Source organism: Oryza glaberrima, chromosome 12 (genome assembly GCF_000147395.1).
Source record: "Oryza glaberrima chromosome 12, OglaRS2, whole genome shotgun sequence".
Lineage (NCBI taxonomy): Eukaryota > Viridiplantae > Streptophyta > Magnoliopsida > Poales > Poaceae > Oryza > Oryza glaberrima.
Genome location: NC_068337.1, coordinates 2,397,769 through 2,410,162, shown reverse-complemented (window position 1 = coordinate 2,410,162; position 12,394 = coordinate 2,397,769). Strand labels below are relative to the sequence as shown.

Here is a 12,394-nt window from a genome sequence, read left to right as displayed (position 1 = left end):
GTCTCGTAAATTAGTCACAATATGTGTAATTAGTTATTTTTTTAGTCTATATTTATTTAATACTTTATGTATGTGTTTAAAAGTTCGATGTAACAGGGTGAAAAATTTTAGGGTGAGATCTAATCAGGGCCTAAGATACTGAGATCGAAAAGGATTTCCACACATCGTATGTGTTGCATTGATGAACTTGACTTAACGTGCACGTACCTTAATTTGACTTTGAGCTGAGCTTGAGCCGGCTGATCACTCGATTTCCACGCGCGCGCGGGCACACCTCGATCGTCTGGTTTTTACGGAGTTGCGCCAACCTAACCAAAACTACTGGAGTGTAGTAGTAGTAGTTTATATATATGCAATCTGCGCGTGCACCGGCATATGATCGGAGTAGGACTTGGCGCAGCTAGCGTAGTTGCATTAGAGCAAGGCCAATAGTGCAGCTAGCAGCAAGCTCCAAAATTTTATCATGTCAAGTAGAGCTAACTCATACAATAAGTAAACTACAAGTTATCTATAAGCTGCCTTGGTTAAAGCATACATATATTAAATACTTATATAGATACATCAGTTGTTGATACCACATAATGTATTTTTTATTACCTCTTCTGGCTGCATGCGGGCTATATGGTTTCGGGTGTTGTGCAAGCGCTGGCGGTAAAACAAGCGCCTGCTTGTTTCATTATTGACGAATTTCTTTCCTTAATCACTGATTAAGCTGGTTAGCAGGTTTTGGAGCCAGTTTAATAGAGCTATTGTACCTGCTCTTATATAATTAATGCATTGATCGAGTCGGACTAGTAGTCTAAAAAAGAAAGAGAGAGAGAGAGAGTCGGACAAAGAATACAACTCACGATTATAAAAAAAAAAAGGATTTTGCGCTACGAGCCTTATAAATTTTACACGCGGATCATTATTTTTAGCTATAATTATTTGCATGTGTAGTTATGTAAAGAGAGATTCGATTTTTCCCCGCCTATGAAAATGGATTTTGCAAGCGGATGGCTTAAAGGAGCTACGTGCTATAATATTCTTATTTTTTTAGGCCCATCTTTTAAGCCATTCGCCTACAAAAATTTAATTTTTACAGGCAAACCACTAAGAGCAAGGCCAATAGTGCAGCTAGCAGCAAGCTCCAAAATTTTGTCATGTCAAGTAGAGCTAACTCATACAATAAGTAAACTACAAGTTATCTATAAGCTGCCTTGGTTAAAGCATACATATATTAAATACTTATATAGATACATCAGTTGTTGAGACCACATAATGTATTTTTTATTACCTCTTCTGGCTGCATGCGGGCTATATGGTTTCGGGTGTTGTGCAAGCGCTGGCGGTAAAACAAGCGCCTGCTTGTTTCATTATTGACGAATTTCTTTCCTTAATCACTGATTAAGCTGGTTAGCAGGTTTTGGAGCCGGTTTAATAGAGCTATTGTACCTGCTCTAATACTGCCGCCTGCAAAAACCACAGCCAAACAACCTACTAAAACATAAATTCACACATTTATTCTTATCCCCACTTCTCCACAACCACTCCCTATCTAACCTTACCCTCTCCCTCTCTCTCACCATCAGCACACAAGCCTAGCTACAAGGAGCGGCAGTGGCGAGGCGAGGAGCAACGATGAGGAGGGGAGTCGGCTGTGGCGGTGGCGGCTCGGCGAGGAGGGCCGGTAGCGGCGGCGGCTCGACGAGGAGGAGCGACAATGAGGAGAAGGGGCGGTGACAGATCGGCTCCTCCCCTCTCCTCCAATCCCGTCGGCGGCAGTAGCTCTTCAACAACGAGGAGTGGTGACAAGGAGGCAGCTGGTGGAGACGGTAACGATGACTACACGCGGCAAGGGTGATGCATGGCGACAGCGACCATGCGGGAAGGGCAACATCGGCGGTCTCTAGAGCTCCTTCATTATTCTTCTTCCTCTAGATCCAGATCCATAATTTCTTTTTTTCTCTCTTTATTTCTGTGGAATATGTGAATCTTGTTCTTTTCTACGATGAAATTTGATATGTGAATCTTATTTTTCTCATTTGTGTGGTGACATTTGATTATTTGTATTGTGCTTGATCTATCAAATAGCAGCTGATTGGGGATATTTTCAAATATTTTTTAATTTTGTTGGTCCAAAATTATCTTCAATGTGGTCTGCTTTATCTGCCTGCTTGCAAAAATCACATTTCGCATGTGGATCGCTTAACGTAGCCACGGAGCCGCCTGCCAAAATTATTTTTGTAGTCGAACAAGGGGCCTAACAACAAAAATCGTTGATTTTTCACAAGCCTTTAAGGACAGGTGGAGGTTTTGGCCGCTTGCAAAAACATGTTTTGGCACCTGCAAAAATATTTTTCCTGGTAGGGATTATGCTCGATCAGACATATGTTTTAACTTTTACCTGAAAAATCATGTGGTTTTAACTTTTACCTGAAAATCATATGCTTTTAACGTTTCCTTAAAGGTAAAAGTTACAGTTCTTTAGGTCAATCATAGTCGAAGTATCGTTGTAGCACTTTCCTTTGAAGTATTCTATGGGTATCGAACACGAAGAAGGGAGAATGTGTGTGTTATCTACAATCAAGATTCAATCAAGAACAACAACCTGAGATAAATTGGTTAGAGAGGATTCCTATATCTTTTAATTAGTTAATTAAGTTAAAGGTAAAACTCTATCGAATTCTTCAAGCACCGGCTCTCTCCTGATCTACCAGGCTGAGTCCGGCCTTAAGCTCTATGATATACTTGAATGTGGAGGAATATGAGAACGGACATGGTTGTCACCACATGCCACCTACCTCCGTAAAGTACACAACATATGAATGTAATTTCTAAGCTAGACACCATATCTAAGTTATTAATTACTACTCTAGCCTTGCACATAAACTTCTTTCTTTATCCAAAGTCTTAGTACTAGAGCACTCAGTTGCACACTAAGCAACTGTTGACGGTCGTTAAGTACCAATTTCAACCGCCAAATAGCACAATCAATAAAAGGAAAACTAGTATTTCTTACACGCATACCAATAATAAATAATGTAGTTGTATTAGGATTAGAGAATTAACTTGGATGCAGGTATAAACACAAAAGTGAAGGAGAAATTATGCCGGCATACAAAGAAACATACCTCCGGCGAATCATGTGCTTGTACACGGATTGAGGGGCTCACAAGTAAGCCAAAACAGACAGAAAAAGGAGAAAGGGAGGTCATGGGGTCTTAAATAGACTTTAGGTTTTAAGAAGAGGCGTGAGGGTTTTGGGTCTCGATGGGCTAGCTAGGCCCACCAGGGAGGAAGTTAGACTTTTGCTTTTAAAAGCAATTTGCAAAACAATTTCTAGAAGAAATTAGTTTCAGCCAAGGTTATCAGAAAATAATTATTAGTTTATCTTATTTGTAAAATAATCTACAAAAGGGATGCCAATTTATTAGTTTATCTGAGGTTTAGGATATTAATTGTAGTTAGTGGATGATAACTTTATAGAAAGAAGGGATTTATTTGTGGAATATAAAAAAAAAGTGTCAAGTCTACATTCTTAGAAGTATTTAATTTGCTACAGACCACATTGATGCCTCACAATTTACCAAAACATATTGATTCAATTAAACATGTGTGCAATAGGGTAGTTTTTACAATAAAACCAGGTAGGGGAGTGGGCGTTTGCAATAAAATAACTTATGGGATAGAATGTCAAACTTCAAGTGACTTCTGGGATTATTTTGCAATTTTCCCTTCTGTTGGAAGTTTTCTATGGGCTTACCTTTTTGTTTTTAGGAAACCAATTATTGCTAATTTGTTGGAGAGATGAAAATTTTAATATCTCAAATTCTTTTTAGGATTCTCGTAACTAAAATTTTGGGATAGAATTTTGGACTAGTCCGGCTAGTTGGTTTTAATAAAAACCGTCTGGTTTGTTCGGTTTCGACTTGTCCAAGTGTATGACCATTCTTTGGAGCGAACCCACCACAGGGGCGTCCTTGGGCCCGTGCGGGCTGTGCGACCGAATAGGGCCCCAAATTTGAAAGGTCCCTAAAATATTAAGTATGTCCTATATATAATAATATTAGAGACTTTAATTTTGTTAATTTGCAGTCTAAATAGTAGTAAAACAAGGCCCAAAACGCTGCGGAAGGTGAACTGATCCATCTTCCATCGTACTCCCGTCCAGGCGTCCACGTCGTCGCGTATCGCTGAAGTCCCGACGCCGCAGCCGCTTCGTCTCCTCTCCCCAATCCCCTCCGGCCTCCGCTTCTACTTCATCGCTGATGATCGGCAGATCGCCACGCCCATTTTTAATTTTACTATAAAAATTACTAGGTTACTAGGGCCCCATTTTAATATTTTGCACAGGGACTCGATTTGCCCGGGACGCCCCTGCCCACCATCAAGACGCTGGTTCCGGTTTTTCTAGTTGAACCACTGTATTTTTTTTTGAAAAAAATCCAAGAAATGTCATTAATAAGCACCATAATCCAATAAATGCAATTGATGAACCAAACTTCTACAAAATACCATCGTACAAATGTCTTTATCCCACAAATGCCATCGTTGTTAGGTTTCCGTTAGCAACCCTCCATTAAATACTTAAAAAAGACCGTTTTACTCTATGGATTGTTGAAAGTTGATTAAAACTTTTGCCTCTCGATCAACTTACAATAATTTAGTGGAAAGAGCAACCTACAAGTTAGTGTAAGCTGAAGGGTAGAGCAAAAGTTTTTAACAATTTATAGGGGTAAAATAATCTTTTTATAGCAAGTAATGGAATGTTGTTAATGAAACCTAACTGCGATGCCATTTCCGGGACAAAGACTCTTGTATGATGGCATTTCTAGAAAGTTGGGTTCGTTGATGACATTTGTTAGATTAGGGTGCCTGTCAGTGGCATTTTTTGATTTTCTTTTTCTTTTTTTACTATATGGAGAGGTGTGGAAGAAGATGATGCAAGGAGCTACATATGGGTTTCACTGTTTTTTTTTTGAAAAATATTTTTTGAGTAAATTTCAGAAAACAACAAATATTTTGGTCAAACTACCAAAAAAAACAGGTTTAAGAGGTTGTATCACAAAACTACATAGTTCTAGCGATAAATTTATCACAAAACTCTAGATTTATAAGGTCAAGTATCACAAAACTACGTATTTTATATGGAAATTAGAGTAAAGTTCACGAGCGGTCCTTAAATTTGTCTAGGTGTGTTACCTAGGTCACTGAAATCTCAAAATACATTTTTGGATCTCTCAACTTGTCTCGGGTGTTATATAGGTCCAACGGGCTCCAACCTACTCCGTGTGCTGACGTGGCATGCCATGGTGGTGCCTATGTGTCAGTAGAACCCATACGTCAGTCACATATAGAAAAAATTAAGAACATTTTTTTCTCCTCACTTTTTTCATTTATTTTTCAAAATTAAAAACATCAATTTTCTCCTCACTCTCTCTCTCCTCTTCTTTTATTTTTTTCTATGTGACTAACATGTAGATCCCATAAGCGTCACCGTGGCATGCCACATCATTTCACGGAGCGGGTTGGAACCCGTTTGGACTTATATGACACTTATGACAAGTTCAATGACCCAAAAATACATTTTGAGAGTTTAGGGACCTTGATGACATATCCGTACAAGTTTAAGGACAGCCCGTGTATTTTACTCTCGAAATTATCACAAAACTATATACTTAACATTATTACAAAACTACGAATTCTATATTTTAAATCCCTAGTATTAACATTATGTTGGAGCTATAAACGTTGTAGTTTTGGGATAAATTGACATCAAACCTATAGTTCTGTGATAAATTTGCTCTATCCTATAAATCGGATAGTCTTGTGATAATTATTTCTTCCCAATCCTCTCGGATCCATCTCTCTTGGGGATGCCGAAATGGGCCGGAATCCCGTGCTGCCCAAGCCCAACGATCCCAAGCGGTCGGATTCGTGCCTGATTCGACCATCCTCTTCTAGTCTTCTGACCTTCTTGCGCCGGAAGGAAACACAGCGAGTGCGAGTCCAACATCGCCGGGAGAATGGCGGTGGCGGAGCCATCGCCACCGGCCACGGCGGCGGCGGCGGCGGGTCAGACCCACGCGGGGAGGGTGGATGCGCTCGAGCGGATGCTGACGAGGCTGGCCCTCACCGAAGACTCCGTCGCGTCGCTGCTCTGCCGCTTTCTCCCCTACACCACCATTTCGCTCGTCTCCCCTGGCGCGTCTGTCCGTGAGCTCGTAAGTACACCACTCCTCAGGCCCTGTGTCGATTCGGATTAGTATGCATACGTATATGTTGAATTTTCCTGCTTCGATTGGTTTAGTTGATCGTTTGGTTGGCGATGATACTGCTACAATTTGTCCACACGGCGATGAAATTTGATTAATAGCGTCTATGAAACTATCTGAATAATTCGCGCATGTACAAATAATCTTCTATTTATACACTATAATTAGATTAGAGAACTTTGTGCTTTAGGTTGCGAGATTTACTTGCATTTGTTTACATAATCTGAACCTGTTCAGGGGGTGAAAAGGGCAGTACTAGTACTATTTTCCATCTGTTCTTTGCATGCGTTATAACATAGTAATTTTCATGTCAATGAGGCGATGAGCCGATGATATTTAATAGAAACGATTTTTATTTTTTGGTTCCATCAGCTTATGGAAAATGGCAGTCTCTTTGACAAACTGGTAAAGCAAAGGCCTGATATTTCAATGATGATGGATCTATGGAGGATCTACACTGAATCTACCTCAACAGTTGTTCAAAACTATTGCATTGTTTATGTTGAGATGGGCTTTGAGCGTCTACTAAGTGAGGTATCCTATTCAGTTTCATTTATGTCTCATTTTCTCAGCTGTTTTAACTTTTCTGCAAAAGCCAACAACATAAAGTTAACATTATGTAACAGGATAAGGCAATCATAGCACCTGATCTTTTAATCAACATATCAAATGTTCCAGAGCAACATCAGGGAATTATCCTGAGACTTGTGTTGAAGGTTAGTCACACTTTCTGTTGCTTTATAAATTTTACTAAGACTGGTCTCCAGTCTCCCCTGACTTTATACAATTACACATGATCATAAAAAAAAGGCGGAATGGCTAAATGGTTTCCATTGAACAATTCAGGGAAAGGACCTGACAATTATGTAGGTTAGGTTATGCATGGACCCGGCAATTGCTAAATCTCACCCTTTCAGTCAAAATCTATAAAGTTGATGAATATACTTGGTTGTACATGCAAATATTGTTCAATACCTTATCTTAACAGAATTGCATTTTTTCTCTGGAATAAGAATCATTGTCAGCTTATTTTCTATCATCAGACCGATGGCATTGAATTTACTGCACTTTTAGTCAAGTCTACAATGATCTTCGATAAGTTATCCGTGGTTTCCTTTTCTTGTTCTGACGTATCTTCATCCTAAAAAACTTGCTAGTTTTCTTTTTTTTTTTAAATTGTTGCCAGGCTATTGGTGAATGCGATACACATAAGGTGGATCACACTGTTGCTTCAAAGTACAAATCCATAAGCGCATCTAATGATGGCCTAGTCTTTGCTGATTTCTGTCTGCACATGATACTGTATCAAACACCACCTCAGGGGTTGGTTTCCTTGCTAAACTTGGTATAAGTATGAAACAATTTTTATTTATTATGGAGAGTTGACATATATCAATCTTCAGTATCAGATGCCCGGCAGGGCTTTCAGTTGCTCAATCGGATCGTGTTACTGGAAATTTGCCACTAAAAGGCGATACACTTGCATCAAGAAAGGTAATAAATAAATGCATGTGTTTCACATTAGGTATCCCATATTCATGTTATGCCTGTGTGTACAATCATGTCAGCATAAGTCTTCACACATTTTTCTATTTTAGTCTTGAGTGTAGTACTGTAGTACCAGCAGCTTCTTACAGTTGAACCTCACTTGCAATATCTTCAGTTAGGAATCTTGGATGTCATTGAAACTATGCAGTTCAAAGTAGAGATCGTCTACCCTCTTTATTTAGCGGCTGCTTCAGATAGGTACTTTGTTTTAAAAAAGAAAAGATTCAATCTGCTAAAATGTTTGTATGGATCAACAACATGCGGATCCCTGTTTCATGAAGTCAAAAGGCAGTTGCTAAGAGAGGAGAGGAAATGCTAATACTCAAAGCTTCAGCTGTGAATTTAGAAGATTCCGACCTTATCAAGAGATTGTTCACACTATTCAATGGTATGCATAATTTGGAGTATTCTAATTCAATCAATTTTATTTCAGTATTTAACTGTCACTTTGTTCTTATGTATTGTCATTTTTGTTGTGTGGCATAAGTTATTCTGTCCTCGAGGTTGGCAACCTGAGACATTTTTTTTTCCTTTGCAGAGGTGACTATGCCCTCATTCTCATAGCCCTAACTAGGGCAAGTTAGGTACATTTCACGTGTATATTCCATGAACATATTTCGTCTAGCCTACTCCCGATGCCATAGGGGATATAGGTGTCTATCGTCCAACAAGTTTCATTTAAAATATAAAGCATGCATGATAATTTAGTGATCCTTTTTTACGCTATCTTCTCTATCACCTTACAATTATAACTAATGGTCTCATATTTTCAACATACAAGGTCATGTCCTCCTCTTCTTCTCCTGTTTTCATACCCTTCTTAATCCTTGTTCTCATCTAAACTAAGCCTTATATTTTGTAAATGATTTTGTATGTTAACAGGCCCTGCATTTTCACATTGCACTCTCATATACCGACATGTGCACATGCTTCTCTTTTCTTTTTCGCTTTTAGATGTCAGATTGTCAGTACTTGTTTTGTCAAAATCTTTTGCTTGGTTTTATCAGTACCAATCTAAATATTTGTGGTTTGGTTTGGTAATTGGTATATGATATTTTTCTCTGGTGCCGCAGGTACTGCAAGCTCAGAAAATATAGCTTCAGAGTTGGAAGTTGCCCCAGCACATAGTTCATTGCGAGTCCGCCTTATGGGTGTTTTCTGCCGATCGATTGCTGCAGCAAACGCGTTCACACACACATTTCAGTGCATTTTTGGTTGCATCTATGGTATTCTGTTTTTATATATTTTATTTACCTTATTCGTCGTCATGACATTAACGAATGTATTTTTATCCTAGTTTTGATTATTATATCATCAATGGGCTGCATCTTTAAGTAGGACAGAGAAATTGACTATGTTTGTCATTTTATATTCAATAGTTTTTCTTTTAAGCATCTTCTAGAGTTTTATGGAAAGCTAGCAACAGTACAGTAGAGTATGACCTTCTGGAAAATTGCTAATATCAACAATGTACAATATACATTATAAGAAAATGATAACCGATCAAGCATCGGCCTAGAAATTGATATTTGGCACAAGTAAGAGAGCTCAAAGGGATGGGCTAGGGTTCATGGAGGATGAACACCATCAGGAGGATTGCAAGATGGCAGTGGCTCCCAGGGATGAGAGGTAGACAGACAGGGAATCTGGGTTGAAGAACATTGAGGAAGAACTTGATTGACATTTTTTTCTCACTCAATGACTCAATGGTATTGTTAATATCATAATAGTGGCCTCCTTATGTAGAGGTGCTCGAACCCAAATGAAAGAAACTAATTAAAAAGCAAACCTTGAAGATTATAGCAATCAACTTCAATGAAGCATCTAATGTAGAAACTAATAATCCTTACCCAAATCAATGGTGCAGCCCATAACACATATATGCATCACTTCCTTAAAGAGGGAATTGCAAGATAAACACATCAGTTCCTTTTAAGTGTCTATTTTCTATTATATGGAACACAAATTCTCTGATATTTGATAGTTCTAAGTGGTATTTTTGTGAATCTATCATCAACTCTCATCCCATCTGAAATTTTATCTGTTATGTTGCTCGTGCTATGCATTGTTGGTAAATTCTCATTTCTACCTCCTGTGTTTACATACCTGCAGGAAATGGAACCACTTCAAGATTGAAGCAGTTAGGGATGGAGTTCACCGTCTGGGTTTTCAAACATGTAGGTGCACTTCCTTTGTTTTCACCATATATTGATTACTGTAGCTTCTAGCATTAATTGCTTGTGCCATTCCAAATTTAGTTTTTTTTTTCACTCTTGGCAGTTCTCCCTTTCTGTCAACCTTTTTTCATGGTCTCAAACTTTTATCAATTATCACTGTTTCCTTATTGATTTAGGCAACAAACAAACAGCTAAAGGCAATCAGTCCATTTATTCTCAGTGGAATATTACATTCACTTGATGGTTCTTCCACTACAGAAGCAGGTTTTACATTTCATCGACTCTACTTGTTAAGACGTGCATGTGGTTTATCTTGGCACTCTTTTCGTTTACATTACTTGTTGACTTCCCATTTTGCCATGTCAAATAAGTTTAGAAAACAGTGAATGATTTATTGATTTCCTTCATGTCCAGATTCTTCCAGTAGGGATATCAGAATATTTGCATACCAGGCCATTGGTTTGCTTGCCTTTCGCATGCCTAATTTATTCTGGTATGCGCTTTTCTTACTCTTCTGCTTTCTCAATTCATGCTTCATTTCTGTAGTGGAGACTGAATTTTTCTACTTGTTATGATCATTGCAGCAACAAAACTGGCATGGCTATATGGCTGTTTACTGCTTTAAGATTGGAGGAGCAATCTCTTCGTTCAATAATTCAGGAGGCGGCTACTGCCCTTGCTACAGAATATAAGATATTGTGGATGATATGCTAATTTCTCCAAAAGGGTACTCTCCTGTTGTCCTGATCTGTTAAAAATGTTGGCAAAGATGATTGTGAATTGCAGTTCAAGGTTATTAATTTCCCTAAAGGGTGCTGTACTGCTGTCCTGACATGTCTCGTAATTTTGAATAGTGAAATACTTTTTATTTGTTGGCGATGGGTGATGACTTGATGCAATACAAACTATTAGTATATTGTTGATGAAGCATATGAACGGATTCTGATGCCCCATGGTCCATACATGCTACAATCTATACACTAGCAGGATTAAATCAAGCACATGGGCCATGGCAACTTTTAAGCTTCTGTCCTCATTTTCTGCAATTGGATTAGCCAGGGAGTTGTTTAAAATACACACAAGCCAATTTCATGCCTTTTACGACCAACATGAACTAACCCCATACATTCACACACACACACATATGACCTCCAAGTTCTGGCTAGGCAGATGCTCAAATCACTTGCATGTGACTTGAAATAGTTAATAGTTGAAAGTGTTATTAGTTCTAATTATAACAGAGTGCATCTATTTCATCTCCTGAGAGCAAATTTAGTAATGCCTGCAGTGTACTAACAGTTATGCTGTGGGCTGAGGAAGAGCCAGGAAGGAAGTAGAAAGATAGTGCTCCATGTTCCATGGACTGAGGGTGTAAGGATGGGCTTTGTGGACTATGGAATAGTGGCAGCTAGGTACACGCAGTGATTGGCTAGCAGTTGAGGGATGAGACTAGCAGTTCAGCTTGCGACATAGATCAGCAGACATATTCTTAGGTTTGGTTAAGAGATAAATTTAATCATGAGATAGTCGTTAGTTGAGATATTCTTGGTGTCTGATCTATAACTATAAAGGTAACCATTAGAGACTATTCGACACGCAGGGCAGAAACAAGAAATATTTTTTGACATTTTGGGTTTTGCTTACTTGTGACTTGCATATATATTTATTGCTTTTTTGTGTTACTCCATAATGTCTTCAGCGTGTTTCATATGTTTGTTATGTTACTCCACTTTTTCTGGAGATATTTTTGTGATTTTTGTTTACCATTTCTTGGCCTTGATACCAGGGTGCTTCGAATATAGTACTGAAGGATTTTGAGGCACTTCTTCTGGAATATTGTCAAGCGGTAATGTTTGGTGTTCTGTTCAATGTAGATTCTTAAATACTCGAGAACCCACAGTCTTCACCAAAATGGAAAGTTTTCCTATCTATTGTTGTATTTGTAGGCATTACTTTTAATTTTTTTCCTCAGACTCAGTTGGATGTACGTGAAAGTAATGATTCAAAAAGATGGAACATTAATAATGAGAATTTTTATTTGAATATAACTATTTCTTCTAATTAATAATGAGTAGTTGAAACCCTACTGTTTGAGGAATACAACTTTTTATCTGTTTAGTTTTGCATACTTTTCTGATTTTACATTTCTTATCCTAACTTTTCTTCAAGGAGCAAAGTGAGGTCCGGTTTTCTGCTGTAAGATGGGCAGTGACGTTATACAATATGAAGCACTGCCCAAGCCGATACATTTGCATGCTTGGTGCTTCAGATGTGAAGCTGGATATAAGGTTTGTTAGAAAAGATGATAAATGTTATGCTGAATTGTTTACATCATGTTTTCTTTGCTGTTGGTTTCATTTAGCTTTTTTTTAATATATAAAAAATAAACTATGTGATTATGCTGTCCCCAGG

The 12,394-nt window shown here is 38.3% G+C and overlaps 1 protein-coding gene across 1 annotated transcript; it reads left to right on the top strand.

The window, feature by feature from the left end:
- The first annotated feature begins 5,981 nt into the window (after window positions 1–5,981).
- LOC127756487 (uncharacterized) lies at window positions 5,982–10,917 on the top strand. Its single transcript, XM_052281827.1, has 12 exons — window positions 5,982–6,206; window positions 6,630–6,791; window positions 6,884–6,973; window positions 7,444–7,580; window positions 7,661–7,751; window positions 7,921–8,003; window positions 8,087–8,193; window positions 8,879–9,031; window positions 9,918–9,982; window positions 10,159–10,246; window positions 10,397–10,475; window positions 10,567–10,917. The coding sequence occupies exons 1-12, from the start codon at window positions 6,009–6,011 to the stop codon at window positions 10,694–10,696; spliced, it is 1,383 nt and encodes a 460-aa protein (XP_052137787.1). The 5' UTR covers window positions 5,982–6,008; the 3' UTR covers window positions 10,697–10,917.
- The last annotated feature ends 1,477 nt before the right edge of the window (window positions 10,918–12,394 follow it).